The 16753-nt window shown below is 29.6% G+C and overlaps 1 protein-coding gene across 6 annotated transcripts in view; it reads right to left on the bottom strand.

Moving 5' to 3' along the window:
* The window catches only part of LPCAT (lysophosphatidylcholine acyltransferase), a 75590-nt gene that overhangs the window by 26701 nt on the left and 32136 nt on the right, over positions 1-16753 (bottom strand). For all 6 annotated transcript variants that reach the window (XR_013020461.1, XR_013020462.1, XM_076478255.1 and 3 more), the window contains 3 exons: positions 12429-12554; positions 8914-9064; positions 5423-5521 (listed from right to left, as the gene is read on the bottom strand). Coding sequence is in view for 4 of the 6 variants with exons in the window: in XM_076478255.1 (XP_076334370.1) it covers positions 5423-5521; positions 8914-9064; positions 12429-12554 (376 nt within the window). In the remaining 2 variants the exon portion in view is untranslated. The remainder of the gene's footprint in view (positions 1-5422; positions 5522-8913; positions 9065-12428; positions 12555-16753) is intronic.

The raw sequence follows: 16753 nt of genomic DNA, 5'->3' as shown, positions 1-16753 counted from the left end.
CAAAGAAGACTATTACAAAGAATTTAATATTTTTTCTCAGACTAAATACTGATTAGAGGTATAATTTAATAAACAACTTTTAAAGTTTAATCAATATTTTTTTCTTTTTATATGAAAGTTATAACAACAAATTGCATGTATGGAGTTGTACAAAGTAATAAATACATGTTTAAATACATTGAAAATCTGTCAGTTAAAAAGGCTGTTAATATATTTTCCACTCATTTTTAACAACTGTGATCTGAGCTTTAAATTCATATATTTTAGTCATATTACTTAGCATATGCACCTCACCAAGCCAGTGCAATAGCTAAAGCACATCTTGTTCCAATTATTTAGATGGAAACCTAACCTTATTCACACCCAAACACAAATGCTCTTAGACCTTTGATAGATTTTTTTTAGGCAGAGTATTCATGATGAAACGTTGTAGAATGGATGGCAACTGCCTGTTGTGGAGACACAAGTGTAGAGGACAATGTTTCAAAAGTCCTCCTGAACACAAAAGGCAGAAGACTTTCGAAACATCTACACTTGTGTCTCCATAACAGGCAGTTGCCATCTATTCTACAAAATGTAACCCTTAGACCTGTAGAATACTTGTTTCAATTTCTTTTAGGTTTAGTACTTTTAACTTTCAATATAGTGTGTATATCTTTAGAAAGTCTAGCAGCTTTTCAGTTAACATTATGAGTCTTTTGCACACAAAAAATATTTTTTTAGTGAAGTATTTTAAATAATATAAAGATATGTCTACGAGTATATTGAGCATTTGTTCTGTATAGTTTGTGTGCAAAGTAATTTTTTTATTTTTAAATTAAAATACTTTTCCTCATCTCTAAAATCTCAAATTTCCTTTTTGTAATCTCTAAAACATCCTAAACATCACATCTTTTTTCAGTAAAACTTTATAGTTTTTACTGTTACTTATCTTTACCCTATCTCAAAACAGAACAGATGAATTTGACCAACCTCATAATCACCAAACAAAATCTAAAATCTAAATTACCCTTTTTTCTTTCCAGAATGACTTTAAATTGTAGCATGAAACTACATTTATCTTAAGTAGCACCAAGTTCTTAACAGTTTACATCTTTATACATAATTAAATTTCATTTTGTTGTGCTCTAAATGATGTCTAATTACTGTCTGTACTATTATAAGATGTAAATCACTCAGAAATGTGCTGCTCACATTACACTAATCAATTACGTCACACGAACTGCTATGAACTTCTGGCGTATGCATGCCTTGTGAAGCATTTTTATTATGGTATTATCCTTTATTTTTACCTCATCTCATCTTAACTAACCTAAAAGAATCCTAATTTTTAGATTTTAGTTACTTTTATAATTATATACACAAAATGAACATGATAAGGAAAAAATAAAATTTTTAACCAATCTTATTTTTCTTGCTCTAGAGAGTTTTCAAAGCAAGTTAACCCTATCTTTTTATACTAATGATAGTAATGCACTTAATAATTATTATTTAATTAAATAATGCACCAAATAATATAGACTAATAACATGTAAAAAGTAGATAAATTATCTTACCTCTCAAATGTTTCTGAACTTTCTATCTGTGTGACAAGAGTCAACATATATTAATCAAACTTGCCATTAACTTTCTCAAGGCAATGATATTGGTACTGTGAGTAAAACTAACATTTAACCATCCAAACTATAACATTATAGACAGATTTCATTTGACAGATGAAAACCTTGACTTTTCAGTGGTTATATGTAATATATAATTAAACGTAAGAGAGAACTATTAACAAATTATAAAAGAGAGGATGTGACAGGAGGGGTCTGATTTTCTATTCAATAGCTCTGTAACCAAACTTTCTTTGTTAACCTGAAGATGATCTAATAAGATCAAAACACTGTTTTGTACTTAATTTTAATTAGTTTTCATTCTCTGTAGAATACAATGTTTTCAGCAAATTTGGTATCAAATTACAGATTATAATTTAAATGTTAGTATTATATATTCATTAATATCTTACTTTATAAGTAAATGTTAAAAAATCCCAAATATCACCTTCGTATGGTACATAGTTCAAACTCTGGTTCAAATTAGATATTTGTGATGTCCAAATACAAAGCCTATAGTTTCTTATGTATGAATTAGATACTCAAATTACCAATATCGACAAATTAGATTGTAAAATAAAATTAATATATTTATTAACTCTATCTTATTTGCCCACCCACCTCTTCTATTTAAAAAATAACAAAAAAAACTGCTACATACACTTACTATGCTTAATGACATGTATAACTAATCAAAAACTTGGAATGTTCCTCTAGCGTTTTTCTCAGCATTTGCAAAATATGTGCATGCCAACTCTTTCTTTTCATGCTTAATTCAAAGCAGTAAGGTAAAACATTAGTGAGTTCAAAATTTCATATTTTAAAATGTAAATATAGCTTAGTTACTAAGCTTGATAAATTACGGTAGAAATCTGTGGTACTGATATAGTAATTTATGCTTTTTTGGTTGTTTTAAAATGTACATGTAAAAGCCTAAAAAATTTTGTTTCACAACTTCCTCATGAAAAATTTTACAACGCTTAACAACCTATAGCAAACTGCAAATGAGTACAAAGTTTGTAATGAAAAGAGAACTGTTTGCTACACTCCTCTATTTACTGCCGTGTGTTTTAAGAAAAATAAGTTTCAGAACTTATTTGTAAATAGTAATAATGTATTACAACTGTGCTTCACAAAATACTAGTCCACTAAAACACAGCCAAGGCAGGTCACTTTGTAAAAACAAGATTTATATTTTTGTATATGGTAACATGAGTGCAAGTGCACTGCATCATTGCAACTTCTGTAATGCTAGTAAAGCACAGCTGAAAGGTCAATAAAACAAAAATAATAAATATATATATATGTATATATATAGATGTATAATATTATGAGATTCAAGCTATTTAGACTACATATTTTTTTTGTTTTTTGTTATAATTTTTAGACATTCTATAACAAAAAATGCACAAATTATATATGTCTTCTTAATTTTATACAGTGGTTATGAGGTTGTTCAAATTTAGCCAACCTGTAAAAAGATATAGTAGTGACAATAACACATAAAAAATAAATTGCTTAAAAAACGTTTAATAATTATTTGGAGGTCATAAAGATTTTGCACATGAAATAAGATAATTTTTCTGATAGATAAACATAGTTTTAATCTTAAAATCAAAATTATTTTACACGTTAGATAGCCAAAATTTCAAAAGAGAAAATGCACAATAACAACATTATTTAAGAAATCTTAAAACTTAATAAAAAAAAAATATTTTCTGTATGAAAGCATTTTAATGTTTACTGATAATATGCAAAATTTCATGAAGATATACTTACTGATTTAAAAGTTGTAGCATGAAAACTATAGACCATCACAAAATGGTTACAAGATTGGTCTTTGGGACCAAAACATTGATGAAAGATTAAGTCACATATATGACAATTTATTTACAATGCCAAATAAACAAAACATATATAGATAGGGACTTTACACTAAGCATTTGCATGGTCAATAAGTGTGATTCTACTAGAACTCTATAACCTATTTGCTACTAATTGGTTAGTAGATGATACTGTTCTCATCACATTTTGTTCCAAAAATAAAATACATGAATGAAATTGTTTAAAATTTGACAAGGATGTTCCTAAATGTATGGAGTTTAATTTTGATTTTGTCTATTACTTCTAATAAAAAGTTGATATTTAATGTAGTTATCCCCACTCACACTTTGAACAGTTCACATCCAAGGATATTTTTAAATTGTGTAAAAAACACTTTTTTATCTTACAGTTATCACATTTCATTTGTATAATGACTGAAACTTCATAAATTAATATCAAACAATTTGTTGATGTGAACAATTAGATATTTTTTCTATTTTCTCCTCTATATCACTAAACCTCTCTATTACCATCAACATACAGTAAAATAAAATGTTTAAAATTACTAATGGAAATATGTTCATCCTTTTCAACACTTCACAGAAATGCAACAAAATAGTCGTGTTTTTTTACATGTATAATATCATATCTATATCTTTTCATTTATAGTTTACTTTTAGTTTTCCATGAAAATCACATGTATGATAATTTATTGGGTTTGGATTTGTAACTAAGCACGAAGCTTTCACAGACATACCCAGTTTCTAGCAGTGTGAATTCACAGACATACCTTTGTGCCACTGGGGGCGACAATTTAGTTATGATGGAAACAAAAAATACATATCATGGTTAATTGATATCACAGAATTTACAAAGCTATTTCAGCAGACTTCTTGCAGAGATGCATTGTCAAAACAAGGTGGCAATTATTCATGAAATCTTTTTTATAACCTTTTAAAAATCAAGTTATACTTCTAAAAATCATCGAACCATTCAAACAATTTTTGAAACATACATAATATATAATTAACTACAATTTAAAAGAAAGACCTAAATACAATTCAACTTTCTCTCTAACTGCAGCATGCTTAGATAAGAAACCATCAAATGTGCCATAGTCAATCAAGCAGACAACAACACAAACATCATTTACAAATAGACAGTAAGAGAATCTGTGTGCCAATTTAAAATTAACCATTACTAGAGTATAGTGTAAACTAAGTTATTTCTGGCAACTACATACAATTTTGTCAATTAGCTACTTACACATTGTAGATCTCAAATACAGAAGGTGGGTGTGGCAACCATCAAGGATTGGGAAATTTATTTCTCCTTTCCACTGAATACAGTTTTAGGGCTTTAAGATCTCACGTGTCAGTTAGGTCAAACATACAGTAAGTATGCAGGAGCTCCTGCTCCTACATACTGTCAGCTCATATGGTTGCTAACACCAAGTTTTTTTTTAAATTACTTGGATCACATAACACAAAAAGTGCAGCTCAAGTATTTTTTCAAAGGTTTACTTTGAAAAAAATTAAAACTTTGATAAGATAAAAATTCAAATCTGAATGTACTGTGTATCACTTTAATTGAAATATACTGATAGTAAACTGGTTTAATTAAATGTTGAATATAATGCAGCTACATATACAAAACGAAATTTTAAAATGGCATCAGTTGTCACAGGCATATTTTAGACTGACCACTATGATAACATTAATACATGCAATTACAGGTTTCAAAAAGTGTGAACAACCCATACTCCCAAATATTCTGAAACTATTCAAAATTCCTGGAATTTGCTATGGTGGTTTCATTCTAAATGAGATTGTTTTAATGAGAAAAAGACTACACTTTCAAACAGCCTAATTAAAAACAAAAGATAATTTTACCTAATTACTTTCTGTCCCATTTATATTATTATTTCTATTTTCATATATTTATAGTTTTGACATTTCTAAATTTATCTGATCAATCATTTTAGCTACATGGCAACTTACTTTGAAAATGTTCTCCATTCTAGTCCATAGATCTACAGAGCTGTTGATAACCCAAAGGCCACAGGTATAATGTAGGAGATCAACTTTCTCCACTGCCTCCTATAATAGAAGGTTAAATACATTTTAAATGGTTTACAAAACCTAAAGAGTTCAAACAGCATAATAGAGGTTGCCCATTCAAAAATATTATAAAACATTACTAAAACAAATTATCTCTTCTATAAACTGTAACAGAACAAATACAGAAAAATTAATTTTCCTAACAAGACACATACACTGCTGGCCAAAATCTTAAGGCCAACGAACATAAAGAAAAAATATGCATTTTGCATTGTTAGACTCAACCACTTACTTGAGTAGAGCTTCAAAAGATGAAAATAAGAAAATGTAAAATAAAAAAAAAAGTGTTTTAGCATTTAATGAGAACACTGAAATTAGCCTAAATACTAGTTGGTAAAATGTTTAAGACCATACTAAAATGAAGCGTTAATTGGTAAACATGTAATGAAATTTAGTCATTTGTGTTCAAACATTAGTGCTGTCAACATCTCCCACTGACATCTTCTGTGTTACATTGGGTAAAAACATAGCAAAGGCTAAAACGTTGACAGAGTATGAAGGTGGCAGAATTGTTGAGCTGCAAAAACAAGATCTCTTTCAACGTGCCATCGCTGGTGAGATTGGGCGTAGTCAAATTGCTGTTGGAAATTTCTTAAAAATATGTATTTTGTGTTGTCAGACTCAACCACTTATTTGTAGAGCTTTGAAATATGAAAATAAAAAAGGGAAAATAAAAAAAAACTTTTTTTAGCATTTAATATGGAAAATGTGAACACTATGAAATTAGCCTAAATTCTAGCTGGTCAAAAGTTTAAGACCATACCAAAAAGAAGTCCTAAACAGGGTAGGAAATGCCCAACAATAGGTATCAGTAGTGAATTGCATGGCCGTCATTGCAAATAACTTCAAACATTTGCTTTGGCATGATTGATATAAGCATTTGCAGAAGGCTGGCTGGAATGTTATTCCAAGTGGTGAAAATGGCTTCACGAAGATCATGTACTGTTTGGAATTGACGTCAATTTCTATAGACTTCCCTTGCCATCCACCCCGAAACATTTTCAATGGGTTCAGTTTGGGCAAACATGCTGGATGGTCCAAAAGAATCATGTTATTTGCCATGAAAAAGTCCTTTGTCTTGCAGGCATTGTGGATTGCAGCATTGTACTGCTTAAAGATCCAGTCATATCCACACAAGCGAGGGCCTTCAGTCAATAAGGATGCTCTCTCCCCAATGTAGCCAGCTGCTGTTTGATGCCCCTGTATAACCTGAAGTTCCATTGTTCCATGGAAGGAGAAAGCACCCAGATCATGATGGAACATCCTCCACTGTATCATGCAGAAAATGTCTCCGGTGGGATATCGTGCCAGTAATGTTGGAAGCCATCTGGACCATCCAGGTGAAATTTTTTCTCACCAGAGAAGAAAACAATCTCACCAGCAATGGCACGTTCAGAGAGAACTTGCTTTTGCAACTCGACAATTCTGCCACGTTCAAAACATTGTTTAATGAACCTTAAGACTTAATAATAAAAAAAAATGATATTTTGCACATGTAAGCATTGTAATGTTTACCGATAAGCTTCCAAATTTCAAGAATATATGTTTACCAATTTAAAAGTAATAGAATGAAAATTATAACAAGCACAAAATGTACTGATCCTGTACTGAAAGAGTTAAGGTATATTTATGAAATTTGGTGAGCTTTAATTAATCATTACAAATCTTTGTACACAACAAAATCAGATTTTTCAGTTTATTTTTACTACAGATTTGTCTGTGATTATATATTAGGTTGAGAAATAATTTGTGAGCATTTTTAAATAATTTCATTCAAGCATTACATGCAAGACTATACAATACTTCAATGCATGAACACATTACACCCAAAACATTTATTATGATACTTTATTTCATGTAATACCTAGGTATATAGTATGCATTGTTTTAAACGAAATTGCAAGAAATTAAATGCGAAAAGCAGATGGTGTCAAAATGCTCAATTTTGTCCACTTGACATTTCATTTAATGAGCTGAAAATGAAAGCAAATATTAAAGACATATGAAAATCAAACACACCATCTATTAGAGCAAAAAATTATCTACCAAATGACATGAAATATTTTGCGAAAGAGTTTCATTTATGAATATATTTTTTTAACTTGTAAAATGCTCACGAATTATTCCTCAACCCAATAGAATCAAGACTCTTGACTGCTCCAAGTACATAACGATTTCCAGGTTAAAGTTGAAAATGCTTTTCTTTGCCTGAAAATTTTTAAATTGCATTTTGTAATCTCTAGATCTTCCTAAATAAATATCAAAACCCCAGTTTTTGTTCACCAAATCACATATATTATGCTGTTTTCTGTACTATTTCACTTCCAGATGAAACTTTACTCCTACGGGAAACACATCAAGGAGCTTAGCTAAATGTTTTATAGCCATCACAGAAGAGAAAAAAACAAAATAACACTATGATAGTTATAAGATGTATGCTTTTTACACTTTAGTATTATCTGAGATGCATTATCTAATTAAATAATAAATTGCTTAGTGTAGTAGTACCATTAGTATTAAAAACGAGGTTTAAGTTTCATATTTACAGTTAACAGTAAGAAAAGACAATGACCCAAGTAAGTACTATTTCTTGATTTTTTATGTGTATTCTTTATGTATTATTTTAAAGGTAAATCAAATGCAAAAACTTACTAGGTTAGGCAAGGTGAGATAATAAACTCTTAACAAGGTATTCTAGCATACATATTATGGATTACATAATTTAATACAATAATGTGAGCTGTATGTTCTAATAGTGAGATTTAACTTTTTTTTTTTTGCTTTTGTAACATGTATAAAGAATCTATAGTTACAAATTTTAAGCTATCTATTTAGGATAAACAACTGTAGTTTTCTGTTCACAGTCATTCTAGAAAGATAAAAAGGTAATTAAGATATATTTCCTGATTTTTTAAGGTGATTATGAGATTGGTCAAATTGACCAAATGGGTACAGAGTTAGGGTAGTGAAAATAACAAAAACTTTATATTTAATCAAAAGTTTAATATTTATTCAGGTTTAAGAAATCAAACAAATGAAATTTGGAAATTTTCAGATGAAGAAAAATATTTTAAATTGAAATCACACATTATGCTCAGAACAGTCAAAATTCTGACTATGTATATCTAGAGATAATTTTATTTTGTAAAAGTACTTAATTAAATATTCTGATATTTTGTCTACAAAAAGAGTTGTAAAGTTTGCTGAAAGCTTTCTGAATTTCATCAGGTAACACTTGGGAACTTTCAGGGTTATAGTATGTATGCTTTCATGGTTCACATTACTTGCATGTTGGTTAAGAGGTTGTGTAAATTACACAAGCCAGTTGCAAAAGACTCAAACATTAATGAAAAAGTGATATATTATTTAACCTGAACAAAGGCATCATATCCATTTCTAACAATTTCATCAAATGGTACTTCCAAGGCACTTGTAAACCCTTCCACTATGAGAGAGGAACCTTGAACTTGAAGGTAATTTGTTAGAGTCTTTATTTCTTCTGGAATTGTCTCCATCTCCAAACTGCAGGATTACAGAAATTTAATTAGCTGGCATACATTGACAATGCAGACAACAGGAAAGAAACTGAGAAAACATTTTATCACTTAAATTAACATAAAAGTTCAGATCCGTGAGACAAATTTATAGTTTATTAAAATACAATAATAGTAACTGTTAAAATAGGCAAGTTCTGATTTTAATAATTACATCTGGACCCATGGTAATAAGCCATCATCAGGCAAGTTACATTCAAGAATCACTCAGTACTATGAACAGAAACATTATAATCAATTAAAATCAGAACTTGTCTCCTGTAAAAGTTGGTTATATTGTACATTTGAATTAATATTCAATTCAGATAGGTTACTCACTGAAAATTAAATTTATACTTTAATGTAAAATATATTACAATAAATACATTCTGAATCAGGTTGGTATTATGGAACCTTAATGATAATGATATTATCTTCAGCTAAAACCTTTCATAACCCATTTCTAATTCAAAACTGAATTTTCCTTACATAAGTCTCTTCCATTTGGAGTTAAGCAATGACAACAAAACGTTTATAAGAATTGCAAAACCTGTATTAAAGACTGAAAAATTATTTGGAATACCTAAATTTAAAAAAAAATTAGATGTGCATTTATAAGCTAACAGATTCATATTTTAATAACAGTTTCATAACACTATTAAGATTATTCCCATCAAAATTATACTTATAATTCAAACTCTGATATCCAATATGTACAACCTTGCATTTATTATGATTAAAAACCATCTGCTACTTATTTGCCAAACATACCAAATAATCCAAATCATACTGTAAAGAAGCTGGATCTTCTCCAGAGCCAACAACATCCAAAAACATTCTCCATTACTATGTTACTGATTTATATAAAAACAAATGAGTCCTAAGAATGAGACCTGAGGTGCATTATATAATTAAACAAACATTATTTAGTACATTATAACCATTAGTATAAAAAAGTAAGATTAAATGACAACTGACAGCAAAAAAAGAAAGTATTTTGTATCTTTGTTGTTCATGTTTATTCATCATTTATTATTATAAGAACAACTGAAATGTAACAACAGGGATATTTTTAGGTTAGTTATTATTAGATTAGGTAAAATAAACAATAAAAATATTTCCTGAAACATGAGAGTCATGTAATTGGATAGCACAACATGAACTGTACTGCATATGCCCCAAGTGATTTGCAACTTATAATGGCAGTGATAGTAGTTAGACATGATTCAAAAGGCAATCAAACAATAAAATTTATTTATAAATAGATGTATACTGTGACAAGCATAAAGCTACTTAGGGATAAACAAGTTACAAATGAGGTCATTCTAGAAAGAAAAAAATGGTAATTTACATTTCTTTTTTTTTCCTCTGGTTACAAGGTTATTTAAATTGACTGATACTGTTTTGTGGTAGGGTAGAAAAAATAATATATAAAATATACAGTTTTACTGTTGTTGTTGTTTTGAATTAAGCACAAAGCTACACAATGGGCTATATCTGTGCTTTGCCCACCACAGGTATTGAAACCTGGTTTTTAGCATTGTAAGTCCACAGACATAATGCTGAGCCACTGGAGGGCAGTTTTACTGAAAACAAATGTTTGAAATGTATTTAGGAGATTTTAAGGATTACACAGAGGAAACTTAAGATTTTTTTAGATGAAAAAGTATTTTTAAACTTAAAATGAAAATTACTTTGCACACAAACTAATTAAAAGAAATATTAAATACGAGGGCTGTTCAAAAAATATGCTGACTGTTTGAATTGCGCGGCTCCAGTTGGTTCCAGGGGAATCCGCTTGGTGTCGCTAGGTTCACACAGATCAGCTGATTATGACGCCATTTCCCAATTGCAGATATCTTCATTTGTGTATTAGCTACGCAGTTTTAAGTGAAGTGCGATTTTTTCGTTTGGTGGATTTCAGAATGAATGACCTGAAGGAGCAACGACTTGCTGTGAAATTTTGTGTTAAACTTGGACTGAAACTTTTGCTATGCTTAACACGGCTTACAGTGATGTTGCTATGAAGCGTACGGCATGTTTCAAGTGGTATGAACGTTTTAAGGATGGTCGACAGTCCATTGAAGATGATGGCGTCCTGGGCGTCCTTCCACGTCAACTGGCGACCCACGTCGACAAAATCAACACCCTGGTGCGGGCAAATCGACGTCTGACTGTCAGGGAGCTTGCTGAAGAGTGTGGGATATCAGTTGGATCTTGTTACGAGATTTTGACAGCAAAATTGAAGATGCACCATGTTGCTGCTAAATTCAGCCCTCAGAACTCGTGAGTTTTTGACCAAACACTCGACCACTGTTCTTCCCCACCCCCCCTACTCATCTGACCTTGCTCCTTGCAATTTTTTTTGTTCCCCAAACTCAAAAGACCCTTGAAAGGAAGAAGATTTGAGACGATTCCCAAGATTAAGGCAAATGCGACGAAGGAGCTGGAGAACATTACAAAAGAAGCGTACAAGGACTGTTTCAACAAGTGGAAACACCGTAGGGATAAGTGTGTGCGTTGGGGAGGAGAGTACTTTGAAGGGGTCCCAGACCTGTAACTTCTAAATAAAGTACATTTTTTTTTACGACGTCTGTCCACATATTTTTTGAACAGACCTCATACATTACTGGACAAATCTTTATTTTATTTATTAAAAAATCACTAAAAATAAGATTTTTTTGTATGTGAAAGACTTGCAATGTTAACTGAAACTCTGTCAAACTGTGAAGATATATACACTATACTGAATGTTAGAAGTATCAAAATCTCAGCAGTTATCAAACAGTAACAAGAACATTAGTTTAAACTTTTAAGTTAAACAAATTCTCTTTATTTAGTACTACTGGCAAAAACAATTTCAATCTAATATTAAATAGCTCTCTTATCCTAATCCAATACTAATATTTATAAGAACTAGAAAAACCAAAAACTTTACTTTCTAGCAGCAAGTCTAATGATACTTTATTCTTAGCTATACCTACCTGTAATAATAATACCTATAATTGTCCAGTTCTAACTAAACTGAATAAAATTCACTAAAACAACAATTCCAGACTTTACAAAATATTAAAAAGATCCTTATCTTGTACAAAAAAATGTATAGCTACAATTATTTATTTCAGTTCAAATCTTCCATTCATTATTTTCCATAACTTAAAGGATCCTGACTTTGTTTACTGAAGCAGGATTCCTTTTGCCACAAACTGTGAAATATTATCAATACACAGATTTATTTAATAAAATAATGGAAAACTGCATTCTAGATCTAATAAGCTAATGACAAGTATAGAACAGAAATTTTCAAAAAAAGTTATTATAAAGTGAATAAAATTAAAAGGAAAAACACATACTTTAATCTGCTTCTTATTTTCAACAGTTTGATCACAGCTGCAGTTTGAGGTAAACTTTGCTTGTGGGCCATCATGATATATTGAAGATCATCAAATGAATAACAAGATACTGGCAAGTCCAAGGCTCTGTTGACATATGTCAAAATAAAGTAGTAAAGGAGTAGATACATAAAAGTTATAAGTTAAAATTCCATACCTTGAATATTAAAATTTTTAATTTGATGCAGTTGTTTCTTTTCATGAAATTAATCTTAGTTTTATGTAACTGCTAAGTCATTTAACTCAAAAACCAAAATATTAACATTTTCCTTATATTAAAATGTATTTAAGATAAATACCTTATATGCTTCACTATAAAATACTATCTTGTGTGCAACTGCTATGGAAATTCTTGCACAAGCTTCAAGTCTTGAACATACTCTCATCTCTACCCATGTACAGGTAATCCTTTTGTCTGTAATGTAATAGTCATATTGATATAGCCCTCAATAAATAGAAAGGTGACAGAACCTCCTCATAAAATGGCCCTATAGGAGTCTCATAAAATTTTATATGGCATACTAAAGGATTCAATAGAATCATATATGATATTTAAAGGACATCACTACATCCTTAGGTGTAAGACATATGACAAACAGAAATGCTGCAAGATATAAAGTAAATGTATAGACAGTCTTATAGGATAAACTGAAGACCTATATGATACAGACAAGGTTATCCTCAAACCTTTTGTTTGAAAACAAAATAGGTTTCAATCAATCTTCAGGATAAATTGAAAAATCCTACAAGATACAGAGGATGGATTCACAAGATTTCAAACACTCTTAGCAAAAACTATACCATGCAAGTTTAAGATTTTCATATTTGCATTTCCATAAATATGATACAGACCTATATTTTTGTTGGACTTAGTAAGTTTTCTAAGTCAATGAATTACCAATTTCTAGTGATAATGTAACATGAGAGAAAATAGAGTATGCGCAGCCAGTGATGTATAGAAATTTCCTAAAATTTTGTGTTCATTCTAAACCTTCTTGGAGAGCATTTAGATCTTAAGGAATAGTTATCACATTGATTAAACATAAATTACATGATGTGATAAGACAGTTCATAAGAATTTAATACAGATTTAAGCAGTATTAGTTTTATTAAGCAATTAATTTTAATGAAAGACATATAACTAAGTATCAAATAAAAATTTTATTTTAAAAATTTCACATATGATAATACATATAAATACAGAATACATGATATCAAACAATTTTATTTTCAAATATAAAAAGAAAATTGTTACAGCATACACTATACTAGCATTTCTAGTTAAACATTAAAATCATTATGCATTTCTAATTAGTTTAATACATAATTGTATAAGTAAAGTTATGTACAACCAAAGAAAACCATAAACAATGCAAATTGTTTTTTTAAATCTCTCTTTTATGTTTATCAATTTTCATTTTGACACATTTCTTTTTAATATTTTAAATTCTATCAATTTGTTAACTTCCTTGATAATTCCATTAAAAAATTGGTGAGATATTTAAAAGTGCTACATTAATAATAACTAACTTTTACTAATGATTATAACTAGAATAATAGCAGTGTCTACAAATTTCACACATTTCATCATTTTCACAATTAACTAAAACAGCAACAACAATGTTCACATTTTTTTACTACAGAATTTGATCATTTTGTATTTATTTTATAGCTCTGTGTGTGGTATAAAACACACTTAAAAATAAATTTGTTATAAAACATACCCTCTTCCCTCAAATTATGTTTTGCCAAGCAATTTACAAATACCAATATGTTCACTGTAAAGTTTTGTAGAAGGTAACAACTGAATCTTCATAATGCCTAGTAATTTGTTAAGCAAACAGCTCACAAGTTCATCTTGTATTTGTAAAATTCTTGAATAAAACAGCAAGTCTTACATACCTCCTTGTAGATGTATTGTGTTCCTACAAAATTATTTTTTTAAAACTCTGTTATAATCATTATTATATATGATAGGAACTCTTGCTTAAATGATACTGGAAAAAAACTTATTATGTAAAGTGCAACCCTCAAGTTCTCAAAACTTTTATCCTGTGTGCATGTAGATTTCCAATAGCAGTAATGATTTTCCTGTTTTGTTTCCATTTTATGTCATGGAGAACTTTATTTTTCTCCATTCTTGGGGTGCAGATATGACATCATGAATACATCACATGCAAATTTAATGCACTGGTGCCACAGGTAACTGGCTAGTATATATAAAAGCAGAAGTTGAATACAGTAATCCGTATTAATAAACACTTCTTGAAATATGTAACAAAAAATGAATGTTAATAGTAATATGACACTGCCCACATAGAATTTCAGTTTCTTTTACAAACCTTCTTATGACAAGTTCCATTTTTTCAACAGTGGATTTAGCAACCAAATCTTCAAGAAATTTATAAATTAAATACACGTAGAGTACCCAGTGTCTTAAATTACTCTCAGGTCATTGTTGGAAAGGGTTGGAAGTGAATAATATAATAAAAATGACTGTTACTGAGATGCTTTTCACTATTTCTTATCAAGAAGAGACCTTGGAGTTATTGTGATGTCTTTTGGTAGTGTACTATGTTTAAGATGACCATGAAGTTCATTTACACATCTTCCTATATACCACAGAGTCCTGTAAAGTTTTATATTTAGCCACATAAAAACAAAAATTCTAACACCTTGTAGCATACAAAGGATGTATTCAGGTAAAAGGAAAGACAAAAAACTAATACTGTTGAAAACAGGTATATACAGCAAAGGAAAGGGACCCTTGATGCCACTAATAGGATGTCCAACTACTACTGGTTCATGTTACTTAATACTCCTCATATTCTTGTAATGAATATGCTCTGGTAAAGCCATTACATTTTGGTACTAATTTACCTGGGTTTAAACAAAAATCAAAACTATCCAATCCATTAAAGTGATTTGCATTTCTAAGCTGTGGTGTTGTAATTGAATCAGCTAACCAGACAACAGAATGCACTTTATTCTTGAACAAAGAATAATACCCATATCATAGCATTCTTTCAGTTCATCCACAAATGTATTCAAGTAAACTTCCATTTGTGATTTACTTGAACCAAACCACAGATGAGTTTGTGGAATATTTTCACATCTCTCTCATTTTTCTTTTTAGGTGAAAGTTCATTGACTGAATCTTGAATTGGCCAAATGCTTTTTCGAGTTGACTCAACAACTGAAACTCAATATCACATTTCTACTGTATGGAAATATCATATAGGCCAAAATAGACTCTTTGGCTATTCTATTCAATTTTCCTGAAGTAATTAATATCACTTAAACGGCCTGTTACACTGCTGTCATTTGCAATACTATATAAATTTTCTTTTTTTAATCAGATCTTCAAGTCAACTTTTCAATGGTATTTAAATGAAATAACTATTTTCTTTTAAGTTCTTTCTAATGTCAAGACATTCATAACATTATGAACAATTCTGAATTTCTTTATGCATTTTATCAGCACACAAATAACTTTCATAAGATACAGTTTAAAAATACTCAAAACAACTGAAATATTTATAGAACAAATGTTTAGATAGTTTGGGAAATGCTCTTATGATAATAGTCACAGCATGTTTTGTAATGCATCAACTGAAAGTTTATGTTTAATAACAAATGACATGATTAATAGTACACTTTCTTTTGTAGAAAGGGGAGAACCAGAGTAGAATGGTTCATCATTACTTGTAACCTGTAGAAAATAAAAGAAAAACACATCAAATAAATTAATTTCTTTTATAACAAAGGCTATTCTTAGTTATTGTTGAACATATTTTGGACATAAAATAAAATTCAAACATTTTAAGAAATTTTAATATTCTTGAAGTTTTCCAATATAATTTATACATAAATTCTGAGTTTTCTATTTGCACACATACATAACCTACAAAAAATACATTTTAATTTTGTTTAGAAATATTCAGCACTTTCCACAGATGCTTTCCAGTTTTAAGTCTCAACAGTAAATAAAATAACAAAAGAGCTGGCAGTAAATATAATTACTATAAGAGTAACAAACTTAATAAGTTTAATAAAAAAATGTCTTTAAATGAATACTCACTTTCTCCACTTTGGTCATTATTTTGCCACCTGTGAATTGTTAGTTGGTTGTTTTTTGTGGTTTCTCTCATCCACTTCATTGCTTGTCTTCATATAAATGTAAAATTATAAGAAACTTCACAGGTCTTTCAAGATGACAATGCACAATGTACAGATATAAATTGTATACCATAAGATAGGAAATAAACTTAAAACTTAGTTAACAT

The sequence above is a fragment of the Tachypleus tridentatus genome, chromosome 13, assembly GCF_004210375.1.
Source record: "Tachypleus tridentatus isolate NWPU-2018 chromosome 13, ASM421037v1, whole genome shotgun sequence".
In the NCBI taxonomy this organism is placed as follows: domain Eukaryota; kingdom Metazoa; phylum Arthropoda; class Merostomata; order Xiphosura; family Limulidae; genus Tachypleus; species Tachypleus tridentatus.
The sequence above is the reverse complement of the archived record's forward strand: the minus strand, read 5'-3'. Positions and strand labels throughout refer to the sequence as shown.